At 35.5% G+C, this 14,975-nt stretch overlaps 1 protein-coding gene across 3 annotated transcripts in view; it reads right to left on the reverse strand.

Moving 5' to 3' along the window:
* LOC140171371 (leucine-rich repeat-containing protein 49-like) overlaps positions 1–14,975 on the reverse strand; it is a 48,568-nt gene that overhangs the window by 12,463 nt on the left and 21,130 nt on the right. For 2 of the 3 annotated variants that reach the window (XM_072194613.1, XM_072194611.1), the window contains 4 exons: positions 13,657–13,704; positions 2,979–3,084; positions 1,878–2,081; positions 1,255–1,465 (listed from right to left, as the gene is read on the reverse strand). In XM_072194613.1, the coding sequence (XP_072050714.1) occupies positions 1,255–1,465; positions 1,878–2,081; positions 2,979–3,084; positions 13,657–13,704 (569 nt within the window). The remainder of the gene's footprint in view (positions 1–1,254; positions 1,466–1,877; positions 2,082–2,978; positions 3,085–13,656; positions 13,705–14,975) is intronic. The other variant, XM_072194612.1, reaches the window with a different exon arrangement.

Raw genomic sequence — 14,975 nt, forward strand, 5'->3', positions numbered from 1 at the left:
GTTACTTGAGCCATTCACTACATGTTCCTTTCAACACTTCATGGATATCAGATGTTTTATGGGTTTGTTTTCAGGGTCAAATTTTGGATTGGCAGTTTTGGGGTAAATAACAGGCACTTGTCAAATCCCAGCTAAAATCATGCCCTTCCCGTAACAAATGCAAAAAAAGTGCAAATTTGTTTTTCACACTTTTCTAGCAAAGTGACAGAAGGCTTTTGCAGAACATACATAGTGTTTAAACATGCATATGAAAGGAATACGCAACACAAAACATGCAGTTGGGATAGAACCTTGTTTTGAGATGACTATGCAAAATGTAAATACTTTGGGAAAATTACAATAAATACAGGGATTTAATATGCATGTCTTATATCCACCATGTGGATCTCAAGGCACAGGAATATGGGATGGGGTCCAATTTCTAAAGGTCCGATTTTAGATGGGTATTATAAGAGGCTCGACTTCAGATGAGCATTCTGTTTGAGTAATTATATTACTGATACAGGCAAATGTACAATCATGTATTATTGTAAGACCAATCTATTGCAATGTTTTCATGGTATATATGTACACTCATGTATTATTGTAATACCAATCTATTGCAATGTTTTCATGGTATCTGAGGGGTATCAAAAGTTTTAGAAATCGCTTTGAAGTGAAAGAGCTATATCAATGAAATTTTGTCAGTGCAATCACTGGTCCTTATGTACATTATGGTTGCAAAATGGTCTCATAAGTATGTTTACTTTTTTTTTTACAGGAGCTAGATGTCACTACCTGCCTATGTAACCGCATGACCAGCAAAATGGAGAAAATTGAGGCATGCATCATGATTAAGTTTCATTTTAAGGGTTACAGTGCCCAGAAAATCTGTGATGAAATAAAAATTCCTTTTCCAAAAAGCGACAGTGACATATCACAATCACCACCGAAGATAACTTTCATTTCATCATCAATTTTCTAGGCACTGCAACCCTTCAAAAGCAGGATCTTAATAATGCTGCTTGCCTCAATTTTCTCAATCTTGCAGTTTATGCGCAGTAACTGGGGCAGCGGGTTATTGCCATCTAGTGCCACCTGTAAAAAAAGTAAACATACCTATGAGACCATTTTTGGACCATAATGTACATAAGGACCAGTGATTGCACTGACAAAATTTCATTGATATAGCTCTTTTCACTTCTGGGCGATTTCTAAAACTTTTGATACCCCTCAGATATGCTTGTAGATGGAATTATACGGTATCCAACTTACCATGGTCATAATCTTATTCCGTCTCAAATTAAGTTCTGTTAGCGATTCCATCCCCGTCAAATTATTCACATGTACAATTTCATTGCCAGCAAGATTCAGGACTCGCAGCTCCTCCAGGTGAGAAATATTTTCTATTTTTGAGATTTGGTTGCCATGGAGATCTAGAACATCTAACTTGCTTAAGGTGTTTAGGTTTTCTATTTTCCTTATTCTGTGTAGGAACAGATAAAATACATACAGATTTACATTCAAATCTAACACATATTTGGTGCATAATATAATATTGCCATGATTTCAAATTTGAAATTAAAATCTATAAATCTACAACATGCTTTGTAATTTTCTTTGCAACACAATACTTATCTATAGAGGTGGATGGTTTTGTTTTCACAGAATCAGAAAAAATTTTACAGAAAAAAATCCAATTGGATCGAATACATATTATTTTTCTAATAATAATTGTAATATATTTCCTAGCATTATAAAACCCCTAGGAGCTTGCTTTCTAAGCCCTATTAGACCTCAGATCTCTTCCATCTGGGTGTTATAGAGTTCCAGCAATAGAAGGCTATTAAGATGCAATATCTTCCATTCTCAAGTCAAAGTTAACACAAATAACTCACCTATTCTTTCCTAACATAAGAACCCTGAGAGCTTTCAGAGCTCCCAAACCTGATATTTCTTCAATTTGGTTGTCATAGAGATCCAGGAATATGAGTCTCCTAAGGCTAGCCAGATGCTCTATCTTATGGATGCTGTTGTGTTGGAAATTCAGCAGACGTAATTGGTCTTCTCCTTCTAACATAGGGCAGATGGTAAGTCTCCTCCTATGAAAAAAAAGAAACAAAGAAAAAAGATGGAATGGGCTATTCCAGTTGAAATCCATACACCCCCTATGGAATGCATTAAATCTCTCCCACACAGGGGTGTAGATTTCAAATCTAGTCGCCCATTCAGGTAACCACATTTGAAACTCACACTTCTTGCATGCAAGTGAGGAAGTCAAATTCTTATATTGTAACAATAGGCTATTCCAGTTGAAATCCATACACCCCCTATGGATAACATTAACTTAATCTTCCCCACAGGATGTGTGAATTGCAAATAGGATAACCTGAATGGGTGACTCCATGAGTGGAAGATTAAGATCATGTTCTCTATAGGGGATGTTAGGCCTTTCAACTGGAATAGCACAATAGAAATGAGGTAATAAAGTTAGCATTGTGCACCTGAAGGAACAAAGAAACATCGTGGAGCAATTTAATGATGCAATTGGAAAATAAATATAATCATAACAAGAGAAGAGAACAGTTAAACAAATCTGATGTGTTACCATTGCAATTACTTCAGACAAACAAAATTAACAAGTGCCCGATAATGAAGGACAATCGGGTTATATTAGCTACTGATTTCAGCCCTGGTTCAATTCCTCTGTCAATGCATTATCAGATTTGTTATCTGAAGTTTGCCCACTTGTTACTTTTGTTGGGTTAGGTGGGTTAAACTATTCTTTTCTGTTGGAATAAGCATGGTTAAATTGATTTTTTGTAATGTCACAGGGTTATGACAGATTAAAAATAAAGATCTTGAAGCCAGTATACCCAATATAAGTGTTAAGCTATCTTACGAAACTGTTAACATTAACATTAACTTTACATTTTTATTCTACCCTTAGAATAGTCCATATTCTACCCTTCTAATCTGTTGATGGGGGATTATCTTACCTATCCAAGTTGAGCCTATCTGGATTAGCTGATCTCTCTTCAGGAGTCCTATAAACTATGGGTATCCCTGGGTATGCAGGACTCTCAGCAAACACAATCTTCTCACCTATATGATAGGGAAGGAATTCAAAGAGGTAACAGGTTGTTATTTACAGAAATGTTTAAAAAAAAAAAAAAAAGTATTGTGTTCCAAATTTCAAAGTTAAATCAGTCCTTTACCAGTTTAGTTGTTATTAACTTTGTCCAGTGGAGCATCAGGGGTCAGTTGATGGGGTTAAAGATAAAGATATTTCTGATGTGCATCTTTTTTGCTCAGGATGCTTTTTTCATCCATATAAAAAATGGAACCTTGATTATTTGCTGGAGGGTAACACATAGAGCAAATGGTCTATTCTAGTTGAAATCCATACACCCCTGTGGAAGACATGAATTTAATCTCCCAGAGAAGGGGTGCAGATTTCAAATAAAGTCACCCATTCAGGTAACCCCGTGTGAAATTCACACTCCCCGTGTAGAAGATTTTTAAAGTTTATGTATTCCATAGGAGGTGTAAGGATTTCAATTGAAATAACTCAATTTCACATAATTTCCTTTTCTTGTAGGCAGCCTGTTCACAGGCATGCTGACAAATAATATGATCTGAAGATAGTAGTAACTCACATAAATTCACAAGGTATAAAATGTACATTAAATGCATGCTATAGACCATAAATGAGTTTTCAGGATCATTTATGATATTGATGCCATTGTCATTTTTAGCCTTTTCTGCTATTTTACAACCTATTTTTAACATTGTGAAGGAGAGAAAGCGTAGAGGACACTCACATATTATTTGCCGGACAAAATCTTTTCACAGTATCCCCTAAACAAGTTTCACTCATTGGGCAAATGTATCTCATACATATAAATCATTCAGACCAAAATTTACCCCATAAAATCTTTTTTACTTTTCTTTTGTTTGACAAAATGACATTGGCAACTGTATCATATCTTAATATAACTGGTAAGTAATAATTATCTAAACCTATGATCTCAAGACAAAATTCAAATGTACCTTATATTTTTGGTCATGAATTTGACCTTTACCTCTCCTGGTGAAGGTCAAAAATTTAAGGTAGGTCTTAATTTTGTGTTGAAATCATAGATTTATATAATTAATTATGAAGTATACCAACAGCATATGAATTTTCATGCTGGAATGTAAATTAATGTAAATATGAATATATCACAATTATATAGGCCTATTACAATAGAAGATACATGATGAATTGCTTTAAAGGTAGATTATTATTAGGCAAAAAAAAAAGGTTTGTCTCAAAGCTTGCGCGCGCATTTGTAAAATCGCGCGATTTAAAAAAAAAGAAATACAGACATTTTTTTTATTTAAAATTTTTTTCACTTTTTTCTGAAAAAATTCGGCGAAAATCGCATTTCGCATTTGTTTTCAAACCACTCGTGAGCTTTAAGACAAACCTTTTTTTTTTGCCTTAGCAATAATATTGATAAGTAATAGGTTTAGGGATGATTAAGTATTTGTTGGTTATGATGGAATATAAATAGGGATGATTAAGTATTTGTTGGTTATGATGGAATATAACATTATGCATACAAATGATACAGTTATTTTAATAATATAAGGGTATGGGGGAATTAAGCATGTGCCTTTTTTTACACTTTGGCAATGCTGAGCTTATATATGATGAAATATACATGTATTTTGTGTATTTTACATACAATAGATAAATGTAGCAGTGATAGCTAGAGATTAACTTGTCACTTGAAGAAGGAGAATACAAAGTACAGATTTGATCTGGTTTACCAGTATTGAACCATGAGGAATGTGTAATACACACATTTTATTCCAATATTCAGCATGTTAGGGAACAAACCAAATGAATGACAAAGCCTTATACTATTGTCATCATAAAGTGGGTCAAAATAACGTGATTTTAAAGGAGTACATAGGAAATGTAATTGACATTTTAACCCACTTCTCCTAACAAAACTTGTTTCATTCATACGCTTCTTCAATCTTGTGGTGTGTTCCCTAATGGAACAATGCATGACAACATGGGCAGAATATATACCCTCATGGACAATTATGATACTTCACATTATGTGATGAATTGATACAATGAATACAAGATACCTTCAAGTCTGTTTGAAATTCATTCCCAATCCCTGAAACAGGGATATGATACAACAGATACATACATAAACAGTCTTTTTCAGAGTGATCCCGATTAGAGAGGAAAGAGTATCCAAAAAAGTTATCATTTTCCATCCCAAAATAGCAGAAAACATGTTTCTGAGGCAGCAATCTTCCCACCACTAGCCCTGTGATACAAGAACCACACGTTTTGCTACCTCCAGAATTCACCAGCCATTGATTGCAAGGTGCACATAAGCTACACATAAAGTTGATACATGTGGTCTACGGATGTATACAGAGATCTCCATCTCCATCGCCTTCAATCGGTAAAGCAACTGATAACGCATCACTCACTCCAACCAGTGCAGTGGGAAACAATTTATACTGCTGCTTGGTTGGGTGATGGCCATGCCTGGAAAAATAGGAGGCCTTTTTTATTTGTTGTTCTGAGACTGAGAGGTAAGACCCCTCTTATTATCACAAAACCTCCCAAAAGTGTTTCTTGTATATTAGCAAGGCTATAGAAAGCATCTCAACTTCCAAGACATATTTTTTGAAAAGTTAAAACTGAATTTCAAAAAATAAAAATATAATTGAAGAAACCACAAAAAAGGAAGTGGGAGGGGATATGAAACATGTTTATTTTTTTATTTGGCCTTACATAACTGATATTTTGAGTATCCAGGGCAACCAAATTGGTAACAACCACAAGCAACCGGTATGTGACAATGACATAGATATGATGAGGTACAACTATTTTTAAAACAAAACTTTAGATGCAGATAGAAGATGCTGTCAAGATAATGAAAGAAGTGGTCAAGTTTAGAATGTTTGAAATGATATCAATGTTTTATGAAGAACAAGTACTTAGGTAAATTATATATGAACAAAGAATGTGTCTGGACTAAACAGAGGATTACTTGTATTATCCACTCAGTGAGTAACCTAGGTTAAAGATGAAATAAAACAAAACAAACAGAACAAAAACATAAGTTTGATGGACAGGTTACTGTTCAGAATGATGCACATACCAGGGAGACAGAGTTCATTTCATGAGTCATATCTTATTAAGTTAACTGAACCATCTCTAAAGAATAAGTATTAGTCTATTAATCACTAGTGATGCTACCTTGAAAACGATGAATGTGAAATGGTGAATGAGATGAACTTTGGTGTTGAGAATGAGAATGATCAGGATGGGAATGATGGTCTTCTTTCTGGTTTACGGTGATACTAATACATGTTGGCTCAACTGGAATTAGGCAAATAAACAAATGGCAAAAACATAATGCAATACTATAACAACAATAATGCAAACGTAAAAAACATGCATGCAAAATCATACAATTTGCAATGTAATACTGAAACTGATCACAATGAAACACAAATACAAAGGCCGATAAGAATGTAAAATTTGAAGTAACTTGTTTTTCTGTTAAAAAATCATTTCTATAAATAACAATAAACAATTAACTCACAGAATATTTTTAAAACAAACATAATTTATAAAAAGCTTTTTGTTGTAAATGGTGGGCCATTTTTTTAGGTTTTAATTTTAATTTGCAAAAAAATATATTTACATTAAGAAGTAGTCTAAGTTTCCTCTTATTTTGAAAATAATTTGAGTAAATTATCTTGGTTTTAAAAAAAAAGAGTCTAAATCAAGTAAACTTTTACAAAGAAAACAGTAGAAAAATATCCTGTTATATGCATGGCTTCAAATATTCAAGATTATCACAATCAGAAAAAAGTAACAATTGTAATGTCAATTTCAAAGCTCAAAACAAACACAGCAACAGTAAAATCAAACAACCAAAATTTACATAAAAACACAACCAATAATGTTTAGCATCACAACAAATCTACATACAATATACAGCCCCAACAATCATTAGTGGCCCTGGTTAATGGTTAAAATGAAGAAAATAAAAACAAAATCATTAATTTAATATAATGTATTATAATGTCTACAAAAAAGAATGGTTATGCTTATTGTAGGCTATTGGTCAATTTGCGAAAGTGTAAACTTAATCTTCAATGAGTCTTCAAATCAAAGTTGCATATCAGGTCAAAGGTCAAATGAATATAACTTTCTTGTGCGACCTTATATCAGACAAAATGCTGACATAGCAGAGTATTAAAAGAAATGACTAAATGCTAAGTTTTGAATTGCATCTTAATGATGCACTGGAACTTACTTTTACAACTTGCTATTTTGGATCTGATACCATCAGACTTCATCAGGAAACTGACCCACTAGGCTGATCAGTGGTTCTGTGATACCGTACTTGAAGATGACTAGAGGTCTTCTTCATGGCCCAGTCCCATGCGTGAGATAAGTTGTGTTTCAGTCCCCCTTTCAAGTATCATATGACCAGTGGGTCAGTTGCCTGATGAAGTTTAATGGAATCAGATGCAACATAGCAAGTTTTAAATGTAAGTTCCAGTAAAAGATTTAGTTCAAAACTAAAGATTTTAACAACTGGATGACTGAGAATATTCAATATTCAAAGAAATGCTTAGAGCACCAAAAATAAACTATTAAAGGAACACATAAACAACAAAACAAACAAAAAAGGACAAAAGTTTGAAAGCCACAAGACTAGACAAATAAAACAAAACAACAACTTGGTTTAGGAAGGTGGTATTGGAACATCATTTGAAGGATGACTTTGAGCCTTGAGTAAAGTTGTTTCAGTAATTTGCTTAGTGATTTCAAGACCGAAGTACATGAATAATTAGCAGAAGAAAACAGAGCTACCAAAACTGGACAAATCTACTGATATTAGTGTTAAATGTAATTGGTATATTGCAATGATAATCATAGTAATTAATGATTTGTCAGCTTAGAAGTTAAAAACATTCACTCAAAGGTAAAGTCTTGATCTTCATCTGGCCCTCAGATTCTTGAAGTTTTTATCTCAGAAAGAGTACATTTTTGGTCTTGGTCTTTGTTTAACCAGTCGGTGTGGGTAGACAACACCCTTGGGTCCTGATGGGACCAGGCTCAAGCAAAATGCTCAAGCCAAGCCCATGTCATAAAAAAATGAAAAAGTAACAATTCAAGCCACTTCACAATTTTACACATGGAGTACACATGCCTTGATCCTAGTCTAGCTTAATCTGGCTTTTTCAATAAATTTTGAAACAAAAACATCCACAAAATTTTTTAAAAAAACTTAAAATGTGATTTTTCTACTTTTTCCATCTCATGATTGTCACAAAAATGCACCTAGTATCAATGAATACCATCTTAACCCTTACCTACTAAAGGGCTCAGCACCAGCAACTGCATGCCCAGGAATAATCAAGTGATGTGATAGTGCAATGAGCAAATCCCACATATAGACTCGAAAACAGGGGCCGGCCAGGTCAACACTCTTGGCTTGCTAGGCCCTGTCATCCTGCTCCACAGCAGTTAGGGCTCCAAGCCCAAGGGGTTGGTGGGTCAAAACCATAGAGCTGTATATATAAAGCTCTATGGTCAAAACCGTACAGAGAGAAAAAACAACTTTCTTTCTTTCTTTCTTTTGTCCATCCTACTTCTTTATATTCACCACAGAAGAAGAAAGGGCATCACTGTGTAGATACAGCATAAATTTGATTCAATAGTTGTCAGTCTCTTGATGACATCAAAGCATGTAAATGTTTTCTTGATAAAATGTACTTAATGTTGATGTAATGTAATTCTATAAAAGTGTATTGGTCTATTGACCTTTTCGGTAAAGCCTATTTGCAAGTACACCTGAGATGTCGTCCTTTGACGTCACGCCAACTTACAACACGCAATAACGATGTTCGCTAAACGATGTGCACATCAGCCTGATGCATACTGACGTCGAATGATGACATCTCAGGTGTACTCGCAAAGGCTTATGGGATTTACTGAAAAGGTCAATTGGATTTGGGAAAATGTCAACATAAAGCTGATATGGTGTACAATATCTGATATGATTTGCTGATAACGAATTATTCAATAGAATGTCATGAAAGTTACATGGCACAACTTTACAAGACATCTATATGGCGGAGTCTATATGATAGATCTATAGAACTAATTTGTTTATACCAATATATGTCATCATATCCTGATTAGTTGTATCCACAATAAGTGGCGGTAAAAGAACCTTAGATATGCAACGCTTAGCTGTATAGATATAGAAAGGAAGCAATGGGAAAAATAGAACAGGAAAATTACAACTTCGTAAAGATTCAACTAATGGCGCACATGGGCTCCTTTGCCTTCACATACAAATACCGTATTTCGTCGAATAAACGCCCCCGGGGGCATTACATTTTCCCAATGGGGGGGCGTTTATTCAAGGTCAATTTTAGAACAATAAGTCCCGTTAAAATCATTAGGTAAACTTAAAACTCACGCTAAATTGACGAACTATGAACTCGAAACACGGACTTCTGGTTCACTTCCGGGTTTCCAATCCAGATTTTCGCCAATTATTGACGCTATTATCGACCATGTGGCGACTTGGTAAGCTTACTACACAAGATAGCATGGAAATATCGGCATTTTTAAACATCTTGGTTGAAAAAAGTGGTGGGGGCGTTTATTTGAGAGGGGGCGACTATTTGACAAAATACGGTAGAGAACTCCATGACCTACATGCCCTTAAGTGGGATTTTCGGGAGGGCACTTTAAAAATTCCAATTATGTCAAGTTAGCCCATCTATGCACTATTAAGTGAATCTTTACGGTTTTACATTTACAAACTTACTAGACACCAAAAGCTTTTCAAGTTTACAAGTTTAGAAATGTATAACAAGATCAGTTATGAAAAAGAGGCAGGCTTAAGCTAGAAATTATGCACTTCAAGACCACTGTAAAGGCAAACAGTGGCCTCTCGGTTTTGGCCTCTTGACTTGGGTCTCTTGGCATTAATAAAAACACATTCTATGATTTCCCCGATGCAGTTTAAAACCCATAATTCATGTGCAATAGCATGCATGAATTAAATCTAGTAAGTAAGACACGTTTACAATAAATGAATGATGAGAGCATTCACACGGTCAGCACTTCTTCGTTGCCTTGAGATCACTTTTGGTCAAACACAAACGACAGTAAATATACAAGTGTCGTCTTTCATGATGTTGACCTTGGATTTGGTCCATTGAGTAAACAAGCCACAACAGCAAAATGTTTGTTGTCAATTACAACATGATCATGTTATAGGTACTTGCCCATGAGTTTCATTCAGGGGGTGTGTTTGAAAAACGGCACAGCGCATTAGTAAAAAGAATAAAAAATACTAAAATTTTCACGGGTTCAACCACTGCCAATTGCACTATGAATGCTAAAGATGCCTATACTGTGCCACGGTGACTGTGGTTAACATTCGGCGATTTTCAAAGATATACATATCAACACGTTTCTAGTGTATTGAAAATCAGAGTTTGGTAGGAATACGATCATAGAAAGACATATGACTCTACTTGTCTGTTTGTTTTTCATTTAATACAAATTAATTTTGATGAATTGAACTGGTACGACTCTTAGCACTCGTGATAAACAACGATTAATTTAGTAATAATAAAATGAAAACGCTGGATCAGCAGATGCTTAATGATACCGGGAAGTGTTGCAGAAAGGTAAGCGTACTCTTTATTTATTCAAAATATCACATATCAATGAATTAAAATTTGAAATCCAAAAGGAAATGTCAGGTCAAAATTCTCACCTTAGAATTATTGTGAAATAAAATCAAACCAAATTTAGGCTCCATAAACAACATCCAATTATTCCCATTGGTGTTTGCTACACGTGCATATAATAAATTATGATTTGGAGCTAATTTGAGAAGAGTTAATGCCTCGAGTTTCAAAATACACCGAGTGATGTTTTTTGATCAAAAACATCGACAATTCAAGACTCTGTAAAAACAAATCAAGAATTTTCTGGGATAATTGCAACTAAGTATAATGAAAGTTATGATCTAAGCTACCAGATGCATCATTAATTTCCTGACTATGATATTTAGTTGTGGGAAAAGATTACTTTAATGTTTTGGCGGGATTATTTCCGCCAAAAATTTCAACCAAAAAGAGCATGTAGCCTTAAGGACATCTGTTTAAATAGCGTGCAAAAGTATGAATTGCAGTATCCGACTGTTTTAGTGACTTCAATACCTCTTCAGGGAGGGATGCAGAATCCCAATCAGCTAACCTGGTTGTTTCCATTGACAGCTCTTTACTTGCTGGTGAAGTACTAAAAGGTATTCAACACATTAAAAACCTACTTTGAGAGGCGTGCCAGTGTTGATCCAATATAAATGGTACTGGCAGTTCAACACAGAAAACATACTCAGTAGCAATATGTTGATATGCCACAAAGAGTTAACTCACCAAATATTCCTGTCATTGTTAATAACAGCTCAACATGTCACAACATTACACTTTTCAATATTCTCGTTCAAGATGATATATTATATACTATGGACCAGCTGATATACCCACAGATTAACAATACCTTTATCAACAATGCAATATCATGCACAGTATCCATATATTTCGACTGCTCAGTGCCAGAAGTGGATAAGTGCAATAGCTCCCATGTGTAGCTGCCATGTGTAGATGAGTATTATATACCATGTGAATTGCCAAATGTTCACAGGGCAGCTATTGCACTTACCCACTGCTGGCACTGAGCAGTTGATTTGTAGAGGTATACAGGAACCAATTGCACATGGCTTGACAAGGTTTGTTAAGTAGCAATAGTGACACATGTTTCCTGAAGTGAGTAGATGTACAAACTCAGCCTTACTGAGGAGCAGCTGGGAGTGGATAAGAATTTCCTTTCTCTACACCCAAAAGGTATTGATGATTTTGATGTTGATGATGACGTTGCAAGTAGCATTCTTTCTTTCATTCATTATCTTAAGTCGTTATCTTTTCAGTAAAATCCACCATGCTTGTAGGTTTTTAAAGTATCCCTTTGACAATGGACTATTCTAGTTGAAACCCATACACCCCACATTTAAAACATGACCTTAATCTCCCACACAGGGAGTGTGAATTTCATATGGGATTACCTGAATGGGTGACTCGATTTGAAATCTGCATCCCTATGTGAGAGATTAAGGTCATATCCTCCATAGGGGGTGTATGGATTTCAACCAGATCAGCCCAATTTTCCTGATTCTCGGGATCCAAGAACACACAGTTATCAAAGTTGCATTTAATAGCCTCTTGTTCAAAACATATTCTGTAAAGCATGAAATATAAGCATGCAAAAATGAAAAAACTTCTGAAAATTCTGAAAAGATGTTGTAATTCTTGAAAATTTATGACACAAAATTTGATTTCTTTCCCAAGTATGAAAGTTTCTTGCCACATAAATATCATACTTTACAGCAAGCAAATTCACACACACAGGAATGAGTAATCAACAAGATGGAAAGGAATAACTTGGAAATAAGGGACGTCACATACATTTTCAATTAAAAATTAATAATGAAAAGTTACCATGTCCACTTTCTTGAATGTCCAACAGGAAACTAAAGATCCATTTGCATTCTCCTAATCATTAAACCTAATCCTACTCTTCACATCGTATTTTGAGGCTTTATAGATGATTATGAGTATTATATGATAGGGCTTAGACTTTACTTGCTACAGTTTGTCCACTCTGAAGTACAAAGTGACAACGCAGCAGCAGATACAGCGCGTTCACAGTCTTGTAGTGCTGCGTCTCTGCTACAGGCATGCGTGCCTTCAAAGTCGGCACAATGTGTGTGTTCACGTTGGTACTTTGTACTTCAGAGTAGACTGACTGTATACCTTGTTTCATCTCAAGCTTGGAAGATGCATATTTTGCTGGCCACAGTATCAAATTTTGCAGGCTTACCTAATAGAGGCCATCAGCCTTTCGCCTTCTTGTGGGTAAAAGCTGGTAAATTGGTACGGTTGCATTTCCCTTTATTGTCATGGGTGCAAATCTGTGTACTCATCTCTATGTTATCACATGACTACTTTTATACTTGGAAGGAAATTATATTGATTTACCCACAAGATGGCCAAAAATGATGACCTCTATACTGTAGATACTAGGATCCACAACATGCTCATCTATAAGGGCTCAGTTCTATAACCCCAATACATTTGCACATTCATTGAATGACCTTTGAAAATTTGAGTACAAAAACACATACTCTGCAACTTGAGGTCAAATTTTGCTTTATGATTGTTTAATTGAGGTTATTGAACTATGCCACTGACTGGGATGAGGTCATTGTGGTCCATAGTGACAGCATTATAACCATGTACATGGGTGGTTTGTTGGCACACATGAAGCATGAAAGAACTGACGCCTCTAACTTGAGATGAAATAAAGTATACATTAAAGGGTCAATAGCATTATATATATCAGCAATATATTATATTGATGCATTCAAGGTTGGAGGAATAACATTAGATATAACAGACACCAGTGGATTATGGGTAATACTAGCCAATTAATGATATACCATCATGCATCATGCTTGAAGTAATTATTCATCATAAACCTGTACCTACCATAACCATACTGCCTGCATATAAATGTACCATCATCTGCATTAATTCCTATCAGTTGAAAAGCAGCATGAATAATCAAATATTTTTGATGCGTGAACATGAGATATAAAATAAACAGGAAATGTAGGAATTTATATAGTCTCTTTAGAAGAGTTATCAAAGTACTTTACATTTATTCTGCTGCCACTAGGAAGTATCACAATTTGGGTGGCAACTGCCAACAATAAGAGCGCCATAATAACTCCCCATTTTATACATGGGTGGAGTTGGTCAAGCGAGATCAAGTGTCTTGCCTAGGGACACAACATATTGGCCCTGACTGCAGGGCATAAAATAAGGATTCTGAAGGGCACCCATTTCAAGGCAATTTTGAAAGGGCACATCTATTTTACAAGGCAATTGCATGTTAAAGAATAGCAGCAATTAATAGGGCATCAAGGCAAGTGGTAGGGGCACCGACAGCAATTTGCCTTCGGTGCCTTTGGTTATTTTGCAGCCTGCCTGACTGGGTTTGAACCTACAACCTAGTGATCATGAGTTGAAAGCCATAACTGTTAGGCCATGGTGCTCTTAAAAACTTTTTTTTTTCAATATTTAGCTAGCCTTAAACCCATATATTAATTTGTACATAATATTTCAGCACACAAGCTACTGCATATTATATAAGAAAAGGCTATACCCCTATTATATAGAATCCACAAACATGTCAAATGTTAAAATTTAGGCTTGTGGAGACTAAAAGAACACAAATTCAGCTCACACACACAGCAGAGCCAATAACAGGTCCAAGACAGTACATAACATTGATTTTGACAACATTTCAATTGGATAGAGGTGAGAACAACACTCTCATCTACAGAGGCAACCATTTTACAGATGTGACTCAATCAAGCAAAACGAGGACAATATCATCAAGTCCGATGTATTCACCTATAATTTGGATGTCACTTTTGAATGGCACTAAAATCAAATCAAATCAGTCAAGTTAGCTCAATCGATAAGGCGTTCGACTATGGTGCAAGAGGTTGCGGGTTCGAACCCTGGCGGTGACTAGTACGCCTCGTGGAAAAATTTAGTTAGCTTGAAATTCCCCTGGACAAGGAACTCACTGCTAATTTGTCTCGTTGTAACCCGTACGAAACTCGGGAGCTGATCCTGGTTGCGAAGGTTATTTGTGGAATGTCTAGGGTGTGCGCTCTTGAAGCAGCAAAATCCCTGAATTGCTGTTAAATGGTTTGTGGAATGATGTGGGCCGTAGTGGTCAGCGACAACCTGTAAAGTGTGCTGAGGCTTGTGGATCAACGTCTAGGCGTTGTGCC

The sequence above is a fragment of the Amphiura filiformis genome, chromosome 15, assembly GCF_039555335.1.
Source record: "Amphiura filiformis chromosome 15, Afil_fr2py, whole genome shotgun sequence".
Taxonomy (NCBI): Eukaryota; Metazoa; Echinodermata; class Ophiuroidea; order Amphilepidida; family Amphiuridae; genus Amphiura; species Amphiura filiformis.